Below are 23,858 nucleotides of genomic sequence, written 5' to 3' on the forward strand. Positions count from 1 at the left end.
CTCTTACTTATCGAAAGGACTACGATAGATCTCCTATACTTGTGGGTCATCAGTAGCACTCCGCATCAATTTTTTTTCATTTACCTACTCGAGGACGAGCAGGAATTAAGCTTGGGGATGCTTGATATGTCTCCAACGTATCTATAATTTTTGATTGCTCCATGCTATATTATCTACTGTTTTGGACATTATCGGGCTTTATTATCCACTTTTATATTATTTTTGGGACTAACCTATTAACCAGAGGCCCAGCCCAGCCCAGAATTGATGTTTTTTGCCTATTTCAGAGTTTCGCAGAAAAGGAATATCAAACGGAGTCCAAACGGAATGAAACCTCCGGGAACATGATTTTCAGAACGAACATGATCCAGGAGACTTGGACCCTACATCAAGAAATAAAGGAGGAAGCCATGAGGTAGGGGGCGCGCCTACCCCCCCCCCCTAGGCGCGCCCTCCACCCTCGTGGGCCCCCTGTTGCTCCACCGACGTACTCCTTCCTCCTATATATACCTACGTACCCCCAAACGATCAGATACAGAGCAAAAACCCTAATTCCACCGCCGCAGCCTTCTGTATCCACGAGATCCCATCTTGGGGCCTATTCCGGAGCTCCGCCGGAGGGGGCATCCATCACGGAGGGCTTCTAGATCAACACCATAGCCTCTCCGATGAAGTGTGAGTAGTTTACCTCAGACCTTCGGGTCCATAGTTATTAGCTAGATAGCTTCTTCTATCTTTTTGGATCTCAATACAATGTTCTCCCCCTCTCTTGTGGAGATCTATTTGATGTAATCATCTTTTTGCGGTGTGTTTGTTGAGGCCGATGAATTGTGGGTTTATGACCAAGATTATCTATGAACAATATTTGAATCTTCTCTGAATTCTTTTATGTATGATTGGTTATCTTTGCAAGTCTCTTCGAATTATCAGTTTGGTTTGGCCTACTAGATTGATCTTTCTTGCAATGGGAGAAGTGCTTAGCTTTGGGTTCTTGCGGTGTCCTTTCCCAATGACAGTAGGGGCAGCAAGGCACGTATTGTATTGTTGCCATCGAGTATAACAAAATGTGGTTTGTATCATATTGCATGAATTTATCCTTCTACATCATGTCATCTTGCTTAAGGCGTTACTCTGTTTTCATGAACTTAATACTCTAGATGCATGCTGGATAGCGGTCGATAAGTGGAGTAATAGTAGTAGATGCAGGTAGGAGTCGGTCTACTTGTCTCGGACGTGATGCCTATATACATGATCATACCTAGATATTCTCATAACTATGCTCAATTATGTCAATTGCTCAACAGTAATTTGTTCACCCACCGCAGAATACTTATGCTCTTGAGAGAAGCCACTAGTGAAACCTATGCCCCCCGGGTCTATCTTCATCATATTAATCTTCCAATACTTAGGTATTTCCTTTGCTTTTTACTTTGCTTTTATTTTACTTTGCATCTTTATCATAAAAATACCAAAAATATTATCTTATCATATCTATCAGATCTCACTCTCGTAAGTGACCATGAAGGGATTGACAACCCCTTATCGTGTTGGTTGCAAGGAGTTATTTGTTTTGTGCGGGTACGAGGGACTAACGCGTAGCCTCCTACTGGATTGATACATTGGTTCTCAAAAACTGAGGGAAATAATTACGCTACTTTGCTGCATCACCCTTTCCTCTTCAAGGGAAAACTAACGCAGTGCTCAAGGGGTAGCAAGTGTTTCTACAAGTTCTATTGGGCAGTGGTGGCAGTGTTTGGACCGCAATACTTGTGAACCCCCTATGCGGAAGACATTGCTCGGATCCTAGCACAGAATGCAGCAACAGGATTTCCTGGGATGCTTGGAAGCATCGACTGCATGCATTGGAAATGGAAGAACTGCCCATTTGCTTGGCATGGGATGTACAAAGGCGCCAAAGGCGGTTGTAGTGTGGTACTTGAGGCGGTGGCCACACAGGACCTCTGGATTTGGCACTTCTTCTTTGGTATGCCAGGAACTCATAATGACAGTGCTGCAGTGCTCCCTGTCTTTGCCAAGCTTGTTGAAGGTCATTCTCCTCCGGTGAACTTCGAGGTCAATGGGCGGCACTACAACAAGGGGTACTACCTAGCTGAGGGCATCTATCCGAGATGGTCTACATTTGTGAAGACTATCTCAAACGATGTGCTAGAAGGCAAGAAGTCCTACTTTGCCAAGTGTCAAGAGACTTGCAGGAAGGATGTCGAGCGAGCTTTTGGTGTGCTCCAATCTCGATTTGCGGTTGTCCGTTACCCTGCTCAGATCTGGTCGAAAGATCAAATGTGGAAGATCATGACTTGCTGTGTCATCTTGCACAACATGATCATTGAGAGCGAGCAGGAAGTGCCAGTGTTTGACACTGAACCATACTACAGGCAGGGTCCTCTAGCCGATCAACTGCCTACCTCAGTATGCGTCAGGAGATCCGAGACCCACAGGTGCATCATCAACTGCAGCAGGATCTAGTGGGGCATCTTTGGAGGCTCAAGGGCGACACCGGGCTCGACGTGTGATGAAATATGAATTTTTTATTTGTTGAACAATATAATTTGTATTGAACTATTTGTTGTTGCACTATTTTGTTGAACTATTTGATTTTCTATGATGAACTATGTAATAAAAAATTATTTATGTTCATAATTGAACGCCAAGGCACGGCGAACCACGCCGAATATGGGCCGATTATCACCCATATGGGGCCTTTTATTCGCCGAAAGTGGACCGAAAACTGGGCCAATCTCGATGCCTCGGGGCGACGACTGGACGATCAATCGCTCCCAGCACCGATTCTATCACCGGCTCGCCCCCATGGGGCGATTTTTATGCCTCCTGGGGGGGCCAACAGTTGGAGATGCTCTTAACACCAGTTGGATCAGGTCAACCTTCTCCTTCGTCAGCCCAAATGAGTTGCGCATGGAAAAAAGACACTCTCCCCGTGAGTGGCTCCTCTTGCCGGTGACCGCCTCTCGCCGCTCGTCCTTGCCGACTACCAGCCTCTTACCCGCGCTCCCAGCACCCCGCCACCCTCCTCCCAGCACCCCGCTACAATGTACATGAGTTTGAACACACAAAGAAACACAGAGATTCCCCCTGTTCATGTTCAGCTTGCGCATGCGATTGTACATTGCAGCATTTCCGACATCAACCCACATTTGGCTCACCGCCGGCGGCTTCCACCGGCAAGAAGACGTTGTAGCAAAACACACACAGTTTCAGCAAAACACATCATGGTTCCAGCAAACATCCTTTCGCCGCGGGCAGTCGCAACATGACATCTAGACGATCCCACAAAAAACCTTGCAGATTGTACCAAAACAAAAAGGCGATGCCAACAAAAACGAACTACACATCGTGCCTCCAAAAATCATGCCTCGCCATCAGCGGTTGCAACAAAAGACAACTCATCACTCAAAAACAAAACTTGTGTAGCAAAACAAAAAAGGCGGTGCCAGCAAAAAAAGACTGGTCATCCGATTCCAACACTAGTCGTCTGGATGCAGCTTTTTGTCGGACATTTCCAACAAAAAAATCCCGCTGGTTGCAGCACTGCTCGCCCACAGTTGAAGCTCGCCGCTGAGCTCCACCTTGCCACTCGTAGCATCTAGCCGTGCAGGTTGTAGCTCTCGCCATAATGGTTGTAGCTTTTTGAATTGTTTGGATTGCTTACCGCATATGTCGAGTGGTCCATGATGGTTGTAGCTTGTCGTAAGCATGATTGCAGCATGCGTTGCCGCCCGCTCACCGCTATTGTAGCACGGGCGCCGTGAGTTTGTAGCACTTGACGCCGGTGGTTGTAACACCTCCAACCCATCCGGACGACGACCATGGAGAGGAGCGCACCCAGCTGCAGAGCCATGGCGACGAGCATGCCTCAGCCGTGCACTCCCCCCTGCACCGGCGACTCGCTTGTCGCCGACGAGAGGCGAGCCGGCGTGGGATTGATCTGATGGTTGCGGGGAAGATAGCAAAATGGAATGAGGATCAAGTTGATATAGAAGAAAACCAGGTCGCGAGCGGTGTGTGGGCCTCCACAGCCACTCATTTGGATCGTGGGTGGGATGGCGCGGCTAAATGCACACGCTTCGATCATGACTGGATCCAACGATGCACTCGGCCGGCTGCAAACGTTTTCCTTTTTTTAGTTCCTTTGCCTTCGCTTTTTTGTTGAGAACATTTGGCTGGGCTGCAAAGTTAGCCTCGCTTCATAGGCTGTGCTATGGAGCTTATTTGGTTGTTACCCCACGTAGCGCGTGTTAGTCGGACTAGAAAAGATGATAACTCTTTTTTTTTACGAACGTCTGAATTTTTATTCACACTCATAATAATTATGGATACACTGATTTGAATCTAAGCTATAAGAAAATGCAAAGTAACTTCTATGACTAATACTAAAAAAAAAGAAGGTGAGAGGTCCAGTACTCGCACGAAAAACTTGGTGGGCGTACGCCCAAATTAGCACTCGCCTCTCCTCGCTCACCCACTCGCCAGACTCGCTCACTCTACAGGAAACACCAACACTTGCTAGTTTAGAAGAAGAAAAAAGGTCTTCCGGTTTTCTATACATCACAAAATTTGTATTTGATTTTTTTTCACAAATTTCAATAAATGTTCATCGATTATATAAAAAATGAAGTTGCAAATAGTCCTTCAATCTAAAAAAGATTTTTAAAATTTGGAAAATGATTGAGAGTTTTAAAAATGTTCATGGATTCAAAAAATATTACAAATTTGATAAAGTTAATGAATAAAAAACAATTTTTAAAAATGTTTGTGAAATTCAAAAGGTTGATGGATTTGGAAAAAGTTAATGAATTTGAATGAAGTTCGCGTATTTGGAAAAAATGACTTTCAAATAGTGTTCATGGATTTGAGTTCACAAATTTGAAAAAAGGTTCTGGATATGAAAAAACTTGTTGTTTCTGAAATTCATGAAAAATAACAAGAAAAAGGAAATGCGAAGAAAAAAATTAGAGGCAAAAATGAATAGAAAACCTGACAGAAGCTGCTACAAGCTTCCCAAAACTGGGAACAGTTTCAAGAATTATAGGCCGGCCGATTAACTACCCTAGTGGTGGATTTGGGGGTGTTCCGGTGTACGAAACACCTACTTCTGGTTCCTTAAGAGCCGAATAGGGTTTTCCTAAGGTAGTGTGTTTTCTAGGAAATTTAGGCCAAGTAGTGATATACAAATTATTGGTGCATTGGCCTTGTTTGGCACATATCTGTTGATGACGATTGTCCATTGAAAGTTTGAAACTACCCAAATCAAATCTATGGGGCCGACCCACTAAGGCGAAGCTTCCTTCCTCTCGCGGTAAGTATGATGTAGCATTAGTGCACCTCCAATGTGTCGCTTATTGTACACATTGTCGAGTTGTTGCACATGCACCCTGACTATACCGACCCACTTCGGGCTATAGCGAGCGTATGAGTGATCTTTTTCCCCTGTTTTTCTAGTGTTTTCTCCCGTTTTGCAAGTTTTCAATTGGGTTTTACTTTAGCTGTAAAAAAGAATTGTTACTATTTTAAAGCACGAATATTTTAAAATAAAAATGAACAATATTTTTCAATGTTTACATTTTCAATTATTTGAGAACATCTTAAACAAATACGTTAAAAAATTATGAATTCTAAATTTTTAATAGATTCTTTACATTTTTATTTTTATAAAATATTATAGACATAGTTGAGAACTTTTTAGTGCTTTTTTTTAGAAAAACTTGAGCATTTTATAAAATTTGAGAACATTAATTGAAAGAAAAAGTTGGAAAGAAACATAAAAGAAAAATGGAAAATTCACACGATTGTGCACTTTGCTCTACAATACGTGATAAAAATAGAAATGAAAAAAAGGTTTAAATAAGTTACTCACTATTTTTATATATCCAATTTAAAGTACAAAAAATAATGTCTGTGTATTTTGCCATAGTGTTCACTTCTTTGTAAATGTTCCATATAACTATAAAGTGTTCCTTAAACTTTTTTCAATTGTTCATGTAGTTTTTGAAATTGTTCATGCATTTATAAAATATTTATGCATAGATTTTTAAATATGTAAACATTTGTAAATACAAGCTCAATAATTTTAATTCTTGGCTAACATTTTTAATATGTGATGGACATTTTCTAATACATGACCATTTTCTACATGATGCAAATTCTCTAATACAGTTTGAGCATTTTAAAATACCCAATAAACATTTTTAAGACAACGTAAACCTGCTTGAACAATCATGTACATTTATTAATGAATGAAGAAGATTTTATTGATTATGAAAACTTTTTCAAAAATCAATGAATATTTCTGTACATCATAAAAATGTAATACATGGTGAATATTTTCCAATACACTATCAAAGTCTCTAATTCATGGCAAAACATTTAAATACACAAAATAAATTTAGATATGCACGATGAAATGAATTAGGAGAAAAAGAAAAGAAAAAGGAAACATGAAAATAGAACCAAAAATGAAAAATGAAAAAGAAAAAAGAAGAAGAAAACCTAAAAAAGGAAATAGAAAGAATTAGAAAATAAAAATTGTAAAAAAGAAATGAAAGAAGAAGCAAAACTAGAAATTGCGAAAAAGAGACAAAAACCAAACTGCAAACCCTAAAAAACTGGCCAAAAAACCAACCGGTGCTAGGCATAGCCCAGGAAGAGCCACACTGCAGGCGATCACATACTACATCTCTTAATAAGGAAAATTTAGTCATTGCAACAAAGAGCTCCTATCGCACGGTTGGGTCAGCCCACTGCACTCCTTGTTGCATGTCATTCCCACGCTCTGTTATGCTTGCCATTTTTCATTCATATGTAGTATGTATTCAAATCTTTGAAAGGTCTTATACTTTAGAAGGAAATATAAATGCATGCCAAAATGGCAGAAAATATGAAAAGGCTAAAATAAAAAGTAAAGTGAATATGAGAAAGAAGAATATTTTTTCAGGCCAAATAATAAGAATAGAACATAAACAAAAAAAAAAGAAATATTATTTGGGCTAGCCGAACTGCCCCAATTCTCCGTGTGACATTAATGCACACACGACCATTTAAAACCGGGACCTCCTATTTTGTATCATATAGACGCGCGACGCACGCAACGAGCGGACAACTGGGCCGGTCTAGAAACACATGTACCTAGGTGGCCGACAAGCAACACAGAATATTCAGAACTATGAACAACGACAGATTTGAATGTTATTTGAAATTTCAAAGCATTTTTCTAAAACGAAATATTTTTGAAATGCGATTTTTTTTGAAAACATGAACAATCTTTAAAAAACTAGAACACATTTTGAATTTTTGTTTTTTAAATGAGAACAAAAATTGACATTCTGGACAGTTTTGAAATTTTAAGCAAATTTTGAAAACACAAACATATTTCAAAACTCCAAACTTTGAAAACTTGAACAAATTTTGAAGTTTCAAACATTTTTAACTTGCGCACAATCTCTAAAAAGATGAACAAAATTTTGAAACTGGGGACATTTTTTCAGAACATGAACAAATTTCAGAATTCAGTCCATTTTCAAACATAAATAGTTTTCGAAAAGTTTTTTATTAAATTTAAACATTTCTGTAAATTCAATAAAATTTTAATATATTGAATATTTTTTGAAACTTCGGATTTAATGACACAAAAAATTAAAAAGTAAAAAATAGAGAGGAAAGAAACAATAAACAAAAAAAGAAACAGAAAAAATGATTCAGAAACCTCCTAGAAAGTTCGCAAACTGTTAAAAACCAGCCTGGAACCTTCTAGAATGTTCCCAAAACCGGTATATGTAGAGGCAACTAACAGATTTAAATGGGCCGGCCCGTATTCATTCTTGTCGTTCGGGACTGTGCGAATCAGACAGTTCGATGCAACAAGCGTCAAATAGGGTTTTCCTTTAAAAGCAGGGCCCAGTCTGGATACATGCAGTTATTGTGGAGGGGTAAAATTGTCCAAGACTAGTTCCGATAAGCACTCCTTGGTATGCTTATATAGTACTCTTTCTATTTTAAAATAGATTACTCAACTTTGTACTAACTTAAGTATAAAGATAGTATAAAGTTGGGTCATCTATTTTGGAATGGAGGGAGTATATAGTTTATCTAAAACGCAACATAATCTTGAACAGAGAGAGTATGTTATCCTAACAAAAAATTGGCTGGCTTGAACAACAAAAGTAAAATTATTTGGTTCTCAAAAGAAATATTAGGCAGAACATATCACTAGAAAATATTTGTCACAGAAAACCATCATAGTTTTCTCAGATGGACATTGATTTGAGAACCAATCTGTGGTTGGATAGTTAGGTGGACAGTGGTATCACTGTATCTGGATTTATTTCAAATCCTGGTGCTCGCATTTATTCTGGATTTATTTCAGAATTTCCGGCGACACCCGTTCAATGGGAGGAAACGTTCACGTCGACTAAGAGGCGCCTACGGTGACTTCGTATAAGGGTGAGTGTATGCACGTATATATCAGCGCTTGCGTCTGTAATGTTTTCAAAAAAAAAAGATGGACATTGATTTTGGACCTTGATAAGTGCTATCCGTGTGGCACGAACACATGGCAACTTTAAATTTTTTATTACAACTTTACTGACGCGAGGATGACAATTTTCTTTTTGGATGGCAAGTTTCAGTTTTTTTTTGGATTTGTTTTTTCTTTCAAACGGCAACTTTAGTTTAAAAAACGCCTGGGTCAGAGTGCTTCGTGCTATACGTGTGACATTTATTATTTAGGTTGATTTTTAACATTTTAGCAACTTTTCTTAAGTACTACTTCCTCCGTTCCATAATTTTTATCGTAGTTTTAGTTAGACAAGATTTATGGAAGAGAGTACATTTGACTGTCGTTTCACTGTGTCTACAGAGCAACACGGTACACATCTCACTGGATGATATTATCCCAGCGGTTAGTGTGCTCCACTGTATTTTACCACCTTCATGCTTCTTTTTTCCGACAGCGATTCTAGTGCTTGCGTGTCTTACATGGATCCACCCGCGTGTGACATGAAAAGACATACACGGCATCTGATGGCCCAGGGACAATCGGCACAGTTGACACCCAAAAAGCATTACAGGCTTGAAAGATCACGTTTTGTGCAGGACAAAAACAAGCATTCCAGATCACACGCTCTCCAAAAGGGTAGTAGAGCTCCTACAGGATACTGCAAATCATGAAATGTACTGTTTCTCTACCCCACAAAGCTCAACCCCAAAACATGTTTTATATTCGTAGCATGTTTTGTCAAGCACAATCATGATGTTAATCATTATATTGGATAAATATCAGTAGTATAGTAGTACGTACAAACTAAACTGTGTATATGTGCTGTTACTGTCATGATGTGATAAATAGGTAAAAGGCTATCTACGATAAAGAAAAGCAGGGAACAGACCTAACCTCCTCATCGCTGATATACTGGGCTCCATTTCTCACAAGAGATTTCAGGCCAAGGAACCAACCTGGTGCCAGGAGGTCAAACTTTTTTGACTTATCCTCATTGGTTTTACTTTAACAGGGTGGCCAGCACAGTGAAACCCGGAATATGTGGCGAGCGAAATTCGGGAGATATACACGCTGCCCAAGTTGTAGGTGCACTTTGGAGCATGCATTGACGTGTTATTTTAACCATCAGAATCCTTGAGACGTTCAGTCACGACCAACAATCACGTCATATTCCGAGCACTGGAGGAAGCTATCACCCATCAGTCAATCGCCGGAAAGAAAAGCAAAGAATCAAGCACACCTACCATGGCACACCTACATGGATCACTCGCCACTTATCCGGAGAAAGCCTACCTGATCTCTCCACCTGAAACGCATGGCAGCCACTGAAGCCCTAACGCGGAGATCAAGGCCGGCCATAGCAGGACTAGCTCGAGCCATCAGTTAGTAGTTGGCTGTAGCAATCCATCGGAGTCGAGAGGGATGCATGTCTGCCGCTTTTCAGCGAGCTATGCCGAAACCACGACGGCTCAGCTCATCGTACTCGTACCACTACAGTGCCGCCGTAGACGAGACCAGCCACTCCTCTCCCGATCGTCCGTCGTCCGGCCGGCCGCCGGCTGCGTTTCTTTCCCGAGTGACAACTCGCGCATTCAGCTGACACACAGCTATGGTCGTCGTCGTCGTCGTCGCCCGCTCGCGAGCGCATGGTGGGGGATCGAGAAAGCGCGGGGACGCAGCCAGGCCGGGGTGGTGCTGGTGCGTGGTGGTAGCTAGTGGTGCGTGGTCGGAGAGCGACGGGCCTAAACGCCGTGAATGCAAATGATAGGAACGTCGCGGTCACGCCGGTCTCAGGTGAGAGCACCTCACCTGACCTAGCTAACCTAAGCTGAGAGGTAAGTCATGTCATATTGTCATCTAACCAGACACGTAAAAGTGCCCCGTGACGAGAAATTAGGTAGTATCATCCGGTTAAGTGTACGTTCCCATCAAGAAACCGGTATGCCTAGCCCGCCACCAGCTGCCCGCATGCGTAGCTCCGGTGGCGAATCGGCGGCAGCTGATCTCTCGGCGAGCCGAAGTGACACAATGGGGCCGATCGAGAAGACGTATAAGTGCTGTGCATTTCATTCGTCATTAGGGCAAGATAAAGCGAAAGGGTTGGCCAAGATCATTTCGTTCGCGGGGATCAGAAAAGCAGAGAGGCAGCCACTGTGAGACAAATCCAGACTGCACTTAGCTAGCCCACCCTTGGTTTCCCGGAGACGAATGAAGCGGCGTGTCATGCATGTCTTCATGCTATAATAAGGGGCGCGCATGAGTGCAATTCACCAAAAGCGGAGGAACCGGGCGAAAGCAACGACCGAAAAGAGCCGGCCTGCAATTGTTAAGACGATCTGTAATCACTGTCGACCATTTTAATTCACTCGTCCGCGCGCACTGAAACAGACAAAACATGGGTTTACCTGAAAAACGTTGCGTGCTATCTGGAAAATGAAGGTATGTTTGGTAATACCTCTCCTTTTTGTGCCAAATCATGCATGGCATTACCTGTGAGAAAGTGGATTTTTTTGTGCGCGAAAGAAAAGGATAAGAGGATTTGCGATGATTTGAATGGCCTAATTTTATGCAGTACTTTAGGATGATCTTTTCTGCACTGGAAAGCACCATGCGGTTACACAGTGTTTGCTTTGGCAAATATCTTAGGCCCTCTTTGATTTGCTGGATCCCAGAGAATGTTGGAATGGAAAGCATAGGCATTCGGCAAAAATGCACGTGTAGTTTTGATGATTGAAAAATATAGGGATTTACAGACTTGAGTATATGAAATTTCGTGACAAGAAATGCTGAAAAGGTGAGGTGCTGATCTTAGATGAAAACCCTGAAATGAGTATTTGTCGATGCGCCTATGTGTGTCACTCAATATTTTTTGTAAAGGGTGGATACAAACATAATGAGCATATATCCACCTCTCCATTACTAGAATACACACAGTCAACACCAATGCATGCACGTAAAGGATCATGCCTGCAAAAAGCAAAGTCATACAAGACCGAAACTATGGCTAGGCGGAACAAGAAGAAAAACCAAGGCAATCAAAACAAAGATCGACGAACTGCATCAACCACATCGGCACCAACCAGCTGTTGACAACACAAGGGCAATAAGAAAGCTTCTCTAGCAGCAACGCTTCCAAGGATGGAACGATGTTCAAATGTCATTGTCGCTAGATTCAACCACTCAAGGTCATATCCCGAGTTTTCATCCTAAAGATCAAGTCCGAGAAACTCTGAGCAATGCCTTAAACAAGTAACAATGCAAAGACACCACAATTGCTAGGTTTAACCAACTAGAGTCTGACCTAGGGCTTTCACCCATGAGATCGTGATCGGGTACTCAAGAAGCACCACCAAATTGAAGTAATCCTAGCAAATAGCCACGTTCATGGTCTTTACGTGAGACACACACAAGTGATTCCCATGCCCGGGCAAGCACGCAGTCGAACCCTGACAATAATCGATCATCACCAAAGGATCTGAAAGAATGTTGCTCTCACACAAGCGACGTCGATTGATGAAGGAGTAGTGTCAATAAGGTCACTGACACCATCATATCCCAATTCCAGATGTTCAGGCAGTCACCCACTGTCCTCACGAGACACAATAAGTGGTAGATCTGCATCAGATGACACCACGATGTGTCATCTCTTGCTCAACCATTCTCGCTCGTGGAGGAATAATCAGACAACTAACATACCAAGGAGGATAGCTGTTGCCGCCACGTCTAAAGGTTCAAGATCCTCCATCATGTCGGCGACTGTTGTCCAGCCGTTGTCATGGCAAAAACTGGTTGTTCCAGCTAGCCGAATTGACTGCCACTGGCGCCATCGGCATGCCCCAGCGGAGAACAGCCTCGTGGGGATGCAGATGGCCACCAAAGACGGGCCACCTCCGCCGCTTGCAAACCTATAGTCAGGGTTGTCTCCGACAATGCACAATCGATCTCCTATAATGGCATGGCCCACGCCACTAGTGGCTGCCGACCAAGCTCGGGACGACACTGTCGTCGCTACATAGCCATGCACACTTCCCGTTACGACCGCCCATAGACCACGTCGCGACGCCAAAATCTAACGGGACGACCACCTCCCCACCGTCATCTTCATGGGCGAGTTCAGTCTTTTCACGATCCCAGTCTATAGCAGCGACGAGGGGAAGGGAGAAGGGTGATGGAGGATTTTGGGTTAGGAGGCGGCAGTAAGGGAGGAAGGTGAAGAATGGAGCAGCCCTTATTTTTCCAGCCCAATCATTCACACATGTCACTAACCATCTTGGAGGCGTCGTACTGCGGTTTTGGAATAGGCTCCATATCTAACAACTTCTCTCGGTGAAAACCAATGAACCGGCTTTATTGGTTCATGCAATGACCTTTTGAGGCGTCGTTTTAGAGTTTTGGACCTTCGCCTCTTTGTTGGCGGCGAGTGATGGTTCGGGGTGTGGGCATCTAGGACCGGATGACCGCCATTCCTTCTCCCTTCAGAAGGAATGCCGGTGTGGTCATTGTGACCTTCCAAATGGCAGGTGTGGTTGTTGCTCTTTTTTTCTTCTTCAATCTTTTCATCGAGTAATGTCTGCCCGCATCCTCAATGTTTTGTCATCGTGTTATTATAGGTTTGCCATCATCTTTAGACAATCACTTCTCCTGCAGCATTGCCGCCATTTACTTTTGTAGCGTACATGTATCATTTAGTACATTAACAAATAAAATCCAATGTGTAGGACACTTTTGCGTGAACTAGCCTTATCTATATAGTATATATTTTGCATTGTTCTTGGCAGTCCTGAGTATATGTCGGCCATGTTTGCAGTTCTCCATCTCAACCCGATTGAGAAGATTCTTAATTTCAAGTTAGTAGCCATGATCAGCTAGAAGAATCATTCGTGGTACCTATCAAGATATACAAATGAACGGTATATAATGCCTCAAGGAGCGATTCCATGATGCTACAAAAGATTCCTAGTGAAGGAAATCACGTCGTTGTAACTCCACCACTGCAATAAAAGTAGTTCTCGTCGTCCACTTCCCATATAAATCAAAGAAGCCCGTGTCTCTTTCTCTGTCCCGATCGATCCATCGACGCTCGCACATACTTCGGTCTTCCATATGTTATACTACCTACGTAGCTCATACATGCAGTAGCACAGTAGTAATATTAGACATATATGTCATCCTGCTGATAAAGCGGGTAACTAACTACTGATGCCCGTACGCGCACACACACACACACACATCTGACATCCGTTGTCGTGTGGCATATATTCCCCCATCATCATATCCGGCCTGCCGACAAGAGCGTTTGGGTACATTCATTCAACGGAACCCTCGCAAAAAGCTCGGGCGAATGACGAGGAACACACTGTCTGTCACACACTAAATTACTAAAGCGACCCGTGCAGACGACAGGGGAACGGTAGGTCAGAATTCCTCCAACTATGCGAGCGTCTTCCAGAGCAGGGCCAGCAGGACAAAAGCTTGGTCGAAATGCAGCCGGTCGTTTCTCCGAAAGAAAAGAGGAGCCGACGATCCACTGCGCACCGCGATCTACCACGGACCTGACGAGACGCACACCTGCTCCCATCCCATGCACGCACATCGTCCGTTCGGCGAGCAAGTTGCTCGGGCAGCACACCGATCGACACAGATTTAGCACCTAGCTAGCTAGCTACCCGCTGGCGCCCACTGGCCACTAGCCTACTGCCCAGTCCTCCAAAGCGTCGAGACACTGGCCATGGCTAGCCGTGTGCGTGCGTGTTTGTGGTGCGTAGCTGTGCGCGCGGGGCACGGTTCCATGGCGTTGTCATGAGATGACCAGAACCTGAAATAGTTCGCCCAACGTCTTCGTGTCGGTCGGGCCACGCCTCCCGGCCTGCGCTGTCGCGGTCGGTCGCGCGCTGGAGCACGGCTCGATCTGTGCACTGCTGGCTCGCCACTAGGCGCTGCCATGGCTGGAGTCGTCGTAGGGGCGGACGCATGACCGGTCGTGGGGATTGGATGGTCGACGGCGGGCGGTGTCCTCGTCGGAACGGAGCGGTCGCGCTCGACGGGGCCGCACGAGCGAGTGGACCGTGACAGCGCGCCGGACGGCGGCCACGCGTGCCAGCGATAAGCCAAACAGGGAGGGAGGACGGGGCGCGCCGGGGAGAGAAGGAGACCCACCTGGCCTACGTACGCGCGCGCGCGCTGATATTCCGCCCCACTTATACGATCCACCACCGCGGAAGTGGAAACCCTAAACCCAAAAATCGCCCCGGCAGCGAGATCGCGCGGGATTCTCATTCTTGGTGGCCGATCGACGTGGGCCGCGGAGAGTACTTGCCATACCACACCACTTCTCAGTTGCTCTACCAGTTTTGGTTGTCTCTTACTGTGGATCGGTCGAGCTAGCTAGAGGTGCGTCTTTCTGCCTAACCCCATCAGCATGCATGTCGCAAAAGGCAACCCCCTCAGTTGATGTTCGATCATCGCCATCGGCAGCGTTTCGGCGTGATTTGCCGGTCGACTACGGTTTTGCATTGGGCGATCGTGATCCTTCTCAGAACAGCTACGTATTTGGTTTTAAAATGCGCTAAAGATAGCTGGGTATTGGGCGATCAGGGTGCTCGCTTTGTGGTCTTTGCTCCAGGTAGTATACCCCCTGCCGTCGATCTATAAGCGCCCTTTAGGGATCCAAATGGTCGCCGACTACGAGCTTTTGTCACTGCCAATGTCCTGCGACCGGATGGTAGGATCCAAACGTGCCATTCGCCGGCCGGAGGCGCCCGGCAATTAATAGCATATGTTCGATGCAGCTAGTGCCTAAATGCCTAATCACTACTCATAACTTTTCATGAGGGGCAAAACGGGAATCGCACAAGACTGGCCTTTTATTGGAAGATCCACAAGGCTAACTTTTTTTTTTTGAAAGATCCAGCAAAGCGCTGGCATTTTCATTATAGGTAGGGAGCAGTATGTACACATGCGTGGATAGAGCCACTAAGAAGGGAAAAAGAGAGTAAACTAGAAAAAAAGGCGGGGAAAAACTCCCAAGCTATGAACTATCTCTCTTGACGGATCCCCGAAGGGCTGCAACAAGCCTTTGGCACCGGGGGTTCTCCAGGCTTCCATGAATGATCTGATGGATCCAATGATCATGGGGACAACCAGGGATTTGTTCTTGAATATTATGTTATTTCTCTTCGTTCAGAGCTCCCAACCAGTCAATGGCAGCATGAATTTGATGCCCTTTCTCTTGTTAACATCAACAAGGGTGATGATTTTTCTCCAGGTTGCCATCGCGGTCGTCTAACGCCCCCCCTCCCCCCGCCCCTAGGTGCCATAGCCTAGCAGCCTCTCCAGGATGCAATTGTGCTCCACACTTGGCGAGCCACGGGGCACTCCCAAAGAAGGTGAAATGATGTAGGGTAGGAAGCAGTATGTACACATGCGTAGACAGAGGCACTAATGAGGGAAAAAGAGAGTAAACTAGAAAAAAAAGGCGGGGAAAAACTCCCAAGCTATGAACTATCTCTCTTGACGGATCCCCGAAGGGCTGCAACAAGCCTTTGGCACCGGGGGTTCTCCAGGCTTCCATGAATGATCGGATGGATCCAATGATCATGGGGACAACCAGGGATTTGTTCTTGAATATTATGTTATTTCTCTTCGTCCAGAGCTCCCAGCCAGTCAGTGGCAGCATGAATTTGATGCCCTTTCTCTTGTTAACATCAACAAGGGTGATGATTTTTCTCCAGGTTGCCATCGCGGTCGTCTAACGCCCCCCCTCCCCCCGCCCCTAGGTGCCATAGCCTAGCAGCCTCTCCAGGATGCAATTGTGCTCCACACTTGGCGAGCCACGGGGCACTCCCAAAGAAGGTGAAATGATGTAGGGTAGGAAGCAGTATGTACACATGCGTAGACAGAGGCACTAATGAGGGAAAAAGAGAGTAAACTAGAAAAAAGGCGAGGAAAAACTCCCCAAGCTATGAACTATCTCTCATGACGGATCCCCGAAGGGGTGCAACAAGCCTTTGGTGTCGGGGGTTCTCAGGCTTCCATGGATGATCTGATGGATCCAATGATCATGCATGGGAACAGCCAAGGATCTGCACTTGAATATTCTGTTATTTCTTCCCGTCCAAGAGCTCCCAAACAGCCAGTGCCAACATGAATTTAATGTCATTTCTCTTGTTAACATCAGCAAGGCTGGTGATTTTGCTTGCCATCACAGTTGTCTCACCCTCCCCCCTCCCCCCAGCACCCAGGTGCTAGAGCCTGGCAACCTCTTTAGGATGCAATAATTCCACACTTGGCAAGCCACGGGGCACTCCCAAAGAAGGTGAAATGATGTTTCCAGGTTGCAGATGCAAAGGGGGCAGAAGTAGCAGTTATCCCAGCCATGCCATTCAAGGCAATCAGCGCACCAAATTTTGTTTTGCAACATCAACCTGGCAAAGGATTTGCAGCGCGGCAGCGCCCACACCTTCCAGATCATGTCCGGGAGAGAGGAGTCAGTTTGCCCTAGAAACTGCACACAGTAGGCTAAAGTTGTGTTGTAATTTCCAGAAGCAGACACTTTCTAGATTATCTCATCACTTGCAGCAGGCAACAAGGTTATATTCGAGGCTTTGATCATGTTCCAAATGGCCAAGAATTCCTCAATCACTTGGTGGGGAAGGTTGCAGTGAGCAATGTCCCTAATCCAAGCATCATTTGTCAATGCATCCTTGACCTTTCTGCTCTTCTGCCTTGATCTATTAAAACAGTTTGGGGTGATCAATCGGAGCAGCGACGTGCATAGCCAAGTATATTCCTAGAATTTTGCAGTGTCATTGTTGCCAATGGTGATAGATGTCGCTGCCGCAAAGAGGTAAATTCGGAAATAGCTAAGTGGGAAAACCCAAGTAAGTCTAATCCTGGACCGGGCGAATTCCGCTACTAAGATGAATTAATGAAGATCTTTACCTTCTTCATAGTTGATGGGAAGATGGGTACTCCCAATTGAGATGTGCGAGTGCCATGTTCGGACCTGAATAAGTGTCAGCCGTCTCCGGAGTGTAACACGGCGCAGATTTGCGGTGGATCGCCACGGCTGGGTGGCCGGCGGCAGCGGGGTGGTGGGGGCTAGGCGGAAATCTGGTAAAAAAAAGGAAAATACATATATCATTATAGAAGAATAGTAAACTCTCAGCTAAAATAAATGCTAAACTCAAGAATACCCATGCAAGGTCCATAATCCTGCACCTACGGCTACGGACCCCTATGCGTGTTTTATGTAACCTTCCAACCAATCTAAACGTCCCCCCGAATTTCATCGGGGTGGGCTCGTCCCTTCCCCAATTTCAATCCTGACCTCCCAGGTTAATAAACACGCAAATTTCATAATAAAATTAAGCACATAAATTTCATAATAAAATTTACGTAAGTGTAGCAAAGCTCCATGCGGGGCCGACAGGTGGCCGTCCTCCCATGAAGTACCACCTTATCGACGAGTCAACTTAGCGTTGACTAGGCTCCCCGGCCGGTTCCTTCTACCACAGTGTTTATACGTCCCCTGTCGTGTACGCATCATATCATGAACAGTAAGTACTAAAGTTCGAAAAGCGGTAATGACGAGACTAGTATCGGTCTTTAGCCGCAGCTTTGCTCTCAAGCAGATGGCCGGAGCAGTGGCCACCACGAGTCCACGAGAAGAGACGGGGCATGGATTTCTGACAACACATGCATCCATCCATGACGCCTACGGATCAGAGCGGGGAGGACACCGAACACCGATCAAACTGACGCCCCGCCCGCGATGAGCTGTGACACACGCCAGCACTGTGGGTAATTTCGGGCGCCAATTCCCGCACTGTGGTCGACTGTTCTTCCCCGTTTAGAATCGCAGGGAGAAGCACTGTTCTCTGACGGCGAGGCAGCAGGCCGAAGAACACGGCCGGCCGGCATCCGATGCACCGCGGATAACGAGCGGTAAAGAGCCGCCGGTCCACGGCTGTCGACGCAACCTCCGACACCGAGCGGCCGAGCTGGGGACGCTCCACACGGCTTGAGCCGTCTTACGCAGCAGTAAATTTCATGGCGCTATCTCGAGCGCACTCACGCCGCGTCTGCATTTTTGGAAGATCCAGCCTGATTCTTATTCTCTCCTTCTGCTTCCAGAGGCATATGGCTGTTACCATCTCCAAGAAAGGCACATGCTAACAATAATAATGGGAGGAATATTGACTGTGGTAAGCCGTTTCGATCTCTCCATAGTGAGACACGAGGGAAACACCAAGAACTGTTATTTCTTGTAAAAAAAAACACCAAGAACCGGCTGGTCTTGTTCTTATTCCATATAGTACAGGTGGCGAGGCCCATTGCTGTTCCGTGGAGGAATCGCACCGGCAGCGCACACAATTCAGGAGGAACCGAGCAAGCAACCGGCACTCTCAGGCCTGGCGTCCATTTACTGAAAGCAAGCAAAGCGGATGTGGATGCGATTACATGCAGGAATGCTGGTTCGATCACGGCTAGGCATTCCTAAGCATACACGGTACCTACTACGTGTACCTACTAATGTGGAATGCCAATCATGTTGCGAGGAGATTTGCAGAGAAAGGGAAAGATTGGGGCACGTCTCCCACGCGCACTTTCTTGCCCCGTTTCGCGGACGAAATGGACCGCGAGTAATCTCTCACTTTTTGCTGCGCGGGCTAAAAATGCGGGTCACTGGTACCACCAACTGCTGAAGACACCGCCTGCAGGAGTTACTGAAGCAGAGCGTGCTGAATTTCAACCGCATCGCATCGCCCGACGACAGAGACGAGTGAGAGAAGCGTGCAGGACGCACGAAGAGCGAGCTGGATTTCTTCCGTGCGATGATGGGCTCTGGCCTCTGGGCTCTGGGCTCTGGCTGGCTGGAGACGGGTCAGGTCAGAAGAACAAAAGGAGGAGGAGCTAGGGGGTGAAAAACCAAGGAAATAGAGCGTCGCCGTCGGCCGTGACGTCCATCTACCTAAGCTACCTGAACCAGTGACCTCATGTGAGCGGAGCAGGCCACGCACACTGCATTCCTCGCCCGCTTTTCCATTCTGCACGCCCTACCAAAGCCCGGCCGCGGGCTCTATAAAGCGCACCAGCGGCTCCTCCCCGCAGAAGCAAAGCGGGCTACCTCATCGCCTCGCCTCGTCTCTTGCTCCCTCTCTCTCTCTTTGCCTTCTTGCTCGGCCTCCTCGCAGCAGCAGCAGCAGCCTCTCAGCTTCTCTCTCTCGTTGCATTACTCGACGGAGGCCGGCTGCTGAGGAGATCCAGCGAGGAAGTGAGAAATGGTTAGAACCTATGCTCCAGCTCCACCTCTACCTCGTTCCTGGTTATCTTCTCTACGTGGCTGTAGCTAGCCAGCGTTCAGTTTCGTCTAGCTTTGTAGTCTCTGTTAGATAAGACAGTATGTAACTCGATGTGATGTATGGCTGCAGTCTGCGAACGAGGGAGAGCTGAAGATGAGGGTGATCGCCATGGGCGGCGAGGCCGCCGCCGAGAGGAGGGCTGCCGAGGAGAAGCTCTGCGAGTACACCCTGGACGGCTCCGTGGACATCAAGGGGCGGCCGGCGGTGAAGGGCAAGTCGGGAGGATGGCTCGCCGGAGGCCTTATTCTCGGTAACTAATTCCATCATCTTTTCTTTAGGCGAAAAACAGCAAAGGATTTCTCCCCACCAGCTGCATATATTATCTGCTGATCACCGTCTCCTTCCTTCCACTAGAAAAGCACTAGCAGAACGAAAGAAAAGAAAAGAGAAGATTTGATAACCAGGCTTTTTCCCAGCCAACTTTACGCCGCTATAGCTGTGATACGTAGGAGTGGTAGTGCAAGTCCGTCGATCTGAGGTGACGTTTTGCCTCAAAGCAGCCGGTAGACAGCAGGCCCTTTTGCGGAATTCTGCATGCTGAGGTGACATCGGCCATGCAGCGCCCGGAACCGGGGACTCCCCGCCACGGGGGAAGCTGCTCGGGCGCACTACGAATGCTAATTCAGGGCGGCAGCACCATTACGAGACAGCAGACGTATCATCCATACGATCCAACACTAGCCATCGATCGGCCGATCCATCTGTAGCGCTGGCTGGCGGGCTCTGTGGTTGGTTGGACGACAGTGCTGGCGCTCTCCCTCCTAGCTAGCTAGCTGCCACAACTGCAGGCTATTATTGGCACTGAAGTGACGCGCTTCGGTTGATCAGTCGGCGCTCCACGTTGCCTTCAGGGGGAAGCGTCGGAAGCCGACTTCGTTTTCGTTCTACAGTTTACTGCCGCGCGCGCTCGTCGATCGCTTTTGCTGGCACTGTGTCGGCTTGCGTGCGTGTCGTCGCGTGGTTAGCCGGCCAGCATCCGTTAGCTTTTGTATGAACTGGACGTGCTCTTGGCGGTGGTGATTTGATTTGATTTGATCTGATAGGTATTTTGATTTGCAGTGAACCAGGGCCTGGCGACGATGGCCTTCTTCGGCGTGAACGTGAACCTGGTGCTGTTCCTGACGAGGGTGGTGCAGCAGAGCAACGGCGACGCGGCCAACAACGTGAGCAAGTGGACCGGCACCGTCTACATGTTCTCCCTCATCGGCGCCTTCCTCAGCGACTCCTACTGGGGCCGCTACAAGACCTGCGCCATCTTCCAGGCCATCTTCGTCCTCGTAAGTCTACTCCTACCTCCATCAACTTCTCTAGTTTTTGTACCTTTGTTGTACACGCGATCGATCGATGGGCGATCACTGTCGCGGTGCACATCAAGGACGTACGTACGTACTACGTGGTACCGCGCGGCCGTGGGCTGATGATGCGCTTTGCACCTTTTCTGCAGGGGCTCGGGCTGCTGTCGCTCTCCTCGCGGCTATACCTCATCAGGCCGGTGGGGTGCGGCACGGAGCACACGCCCTGCGCCTCGCACTCCGGCACGGAGATGGGGATCTTCTACATCGCGCTCTACATGATCGCCTTCGGCAACGGCGGCTACCAGCCCAACATCGCCACCTTCGGGGCCGACCAGTTCGACGAGGAGGACCCCGCCGAGGCGCACTCCAAGGTCTCCTTCTTCAGCTACTTCTACCTGGCGCTCAACCTCGGCTCGCTCTTCTCCAACACCTTCCTCAGCTACCTCCAGGACCACGGCAAGTGGGTTATCGGGTTCTGGGCCTCCACCGCCGCCGCCGCCGCCGCCCTGCTGCTCTTCCTCAGCGGCACGCCCCAGTACCGCCACGCGCAGCCCTGCGGCAACCCCATGGCCAGCATCTGCCAGGTCGCCTCCGCCGCCTGCAGGAACTGGAAGTCCGGCGGCGTGTCGCAGGACGTCGAGATCCTGTACGAGGGCGACGACAAGACGGACGCCGGCTCAAGGAAGCTCCTGCACACCAAAGGCTTCAGGTTCTTGGACCGCGCGGCGCTCACCACCGAAGACACCAGCTCGAAGCTCGCCACCTGCAGCAAAACGCGCGACCAGTGGAAGCTGTGCACGGTGACGCAGGTGGAGCAAGTGAAGAGCATCCTGCGGATCCTCCCTATCTGGGTCTGCACCATCCTCTACTCCGTCGTCTTCACCCAGATGGCGTCGCTCTTCGTCGTGCAGGGAGCCGCGATGCGCCGATCAACACCTTTGGGCAGCTTCTCGATCCCGGCCTCCAGCATGTCGGCCTTCGACATCCTCACCGTCGCGACAACCATCTTCCTGTACCGGCGGGCCATCTGCCCGTTCCTGGCACGGTTCACTGGACGCTCGACCGGACCCACGGAGCTGCAGAGGATGGGCCTCGGCCTGGTCCTCGGCGCAATGGCCATGGCCACCGCCGGCACGGTGGAGCACTTCAGGAAGGCCAGCGCGACCACGGCGAACAGCAGCGAGCTGCACATCCTATGGCAGGTGCCGCAGTACGCGCTGATCGGCGTGTCGGAGGTGATGATGTACGTGGGCCAGCTCGAGTTCTTCAACGGCGAGATGCCCGACGGGTTCAAGAGCTTCGGCAGCGCGCTGTGCATGATGTCCATGTCCCTCGGCAACTACTTCAGCGACATCATAGTCAGCGCGGTGACCAAGGCCACCGCGGTGGACGGGCGGCCGGGCTGGATCCCGGCGGACCTGAACGAGGGCCACCTCAACAAGTTCTACTTCCTGCTCGCCATACTCTCCGTTGCCGACTTCGCGGTGTACCTCGTCTTCGCCGGCCGCTACAGGAAGAGCTGCAAGGTGGACGGGCGGAGCGACGACGAGGAGGAAGGGAGCGCGGACGACGAGGAGGCATGCCACGCGTGACTCGGCCGGCGGCCTCTCTCGACGGCCGCCTGGCTGCGGTGGTTTTTGAGATCGGAGACTTGATGCACGAGCGTTGGTACGTACGTTTCAGAGCGCGCGACGGGTCTCTCGTTGATGATAGGACATGCATGGGATCGGCGGTGGCTGGCTGCTGCTACGACTAAAGAATAAGCATGCTCATGTGCAACTACGATGGCATGTACGTACGCCTATGTCTTAGCTATGTGTTCGTTTCTTGGCATTTTGGGCCAGTGTCACGCTGTAACTGACCACTTATGTTCACTGTACCGCTGACTGGTCTGCTACCGCTTCATTTGTACTCCTATGCATGCATGGACAGTGCACTTCATTTGTATGCATAACTTTCTTTGTTCCTGTTGGTTCCGGTTTGCAACAGACCCTGCACACTATATATATAACTTCAAATCGATTTCTTCGAACGCTTTTATATTAGTTTACAGAGGGAGTACAACATAACAAAATCAAGAATAACACTTATGGTTCGAACCCAGGAGAGAATTCATGTGAAATGTCATTTCTGCCCTTTCTGAAGTGAGATGGCTACTTTGTACTACACTATAGAGTCTCAAATTATGGAGCCTGAAGAAAAGAGAAGAAACCATGCATCCATATAAGTAAAGAAAAATTCTCACCATTTTGATGAATGATGCATAGCAAAAGGAACACATGACGGAAACCAAACATTGCATTGCATAGAGCATGCTCAGTATCTACTAGTTAAAAGTTTGGCCACACATATGGCCATTGTATTCAAACAACAAACAAACTTATAAGAGTAACTCTAGCCAATCCCTCAAAGTTTAGAGTAAACTACCCAGTATCCTATAAAGGAGTATATTTGCTCCCGGAAAAAAAGTGTCTTTCTAATCGATTCCTTAAACTTAGCTGACTAAAACTTACAAATGGCTTATGCATTTTGTCAAATATTTGCTATGCATTTGAGCGGCGAGCAGCGACGATGGACAATGGTGACCACGCCGGCGATGCGCCACCGACCGCACATGAGAAAAGACAAAAGTGGCTCTACGACCAGCACGACCGCCTCGGGTTCAACCAGCCT

The 23,858-nt window shown here is 47.4% G+C and overlaps 1 protein-coding gene across 1 annotated transcript; it reads left to right on the top strand.

The window, feature by feature from the left end:
* Positions 1-19,649: 19,649 nt before the first annotated feature.
* On the top strand, positions 19,650-23,152 carry LOC123128042 (protein NRT1/ PTR FAMILY 7.2). The gene is made up of 4 exons (XM_044547943.1): positions 19,650-19,812; positions 19,960-20,140; positions 20,950-21,167; positions 21,335-23,152. The coding sequence occupies exons 1-4, from the start codon at positions 19,810-19,812 to the stop codon at positions 22,775-22,777; spliced, it is 1,845 nt and encodes a 614-aa protein (XP_044403878.1). The 5' UTR covers positions 19,650-19,809; the 3' UTR covers positions 22,778-23,152.
* Positions 23,153-23,858: the final 706 nt, after the last annotated feature.

The sequence above is a fragment of the Triticum aestivum genome, chromosome 6A (genome assembly GCF_018294505.1).
Source record: "Triticum aestivum cultivar Chinese Spring chromosome 6A, IWGSC CS RefSeq v2.1, whole genome shotgun sequence".
In the NCBI taxonomy this organism is placed as follows: Eukaryota; Viridiplantae; Streptophyta; class Magnoliopsida; order Poales; family Poaceae; genus Triticum; species Triticum aestivum.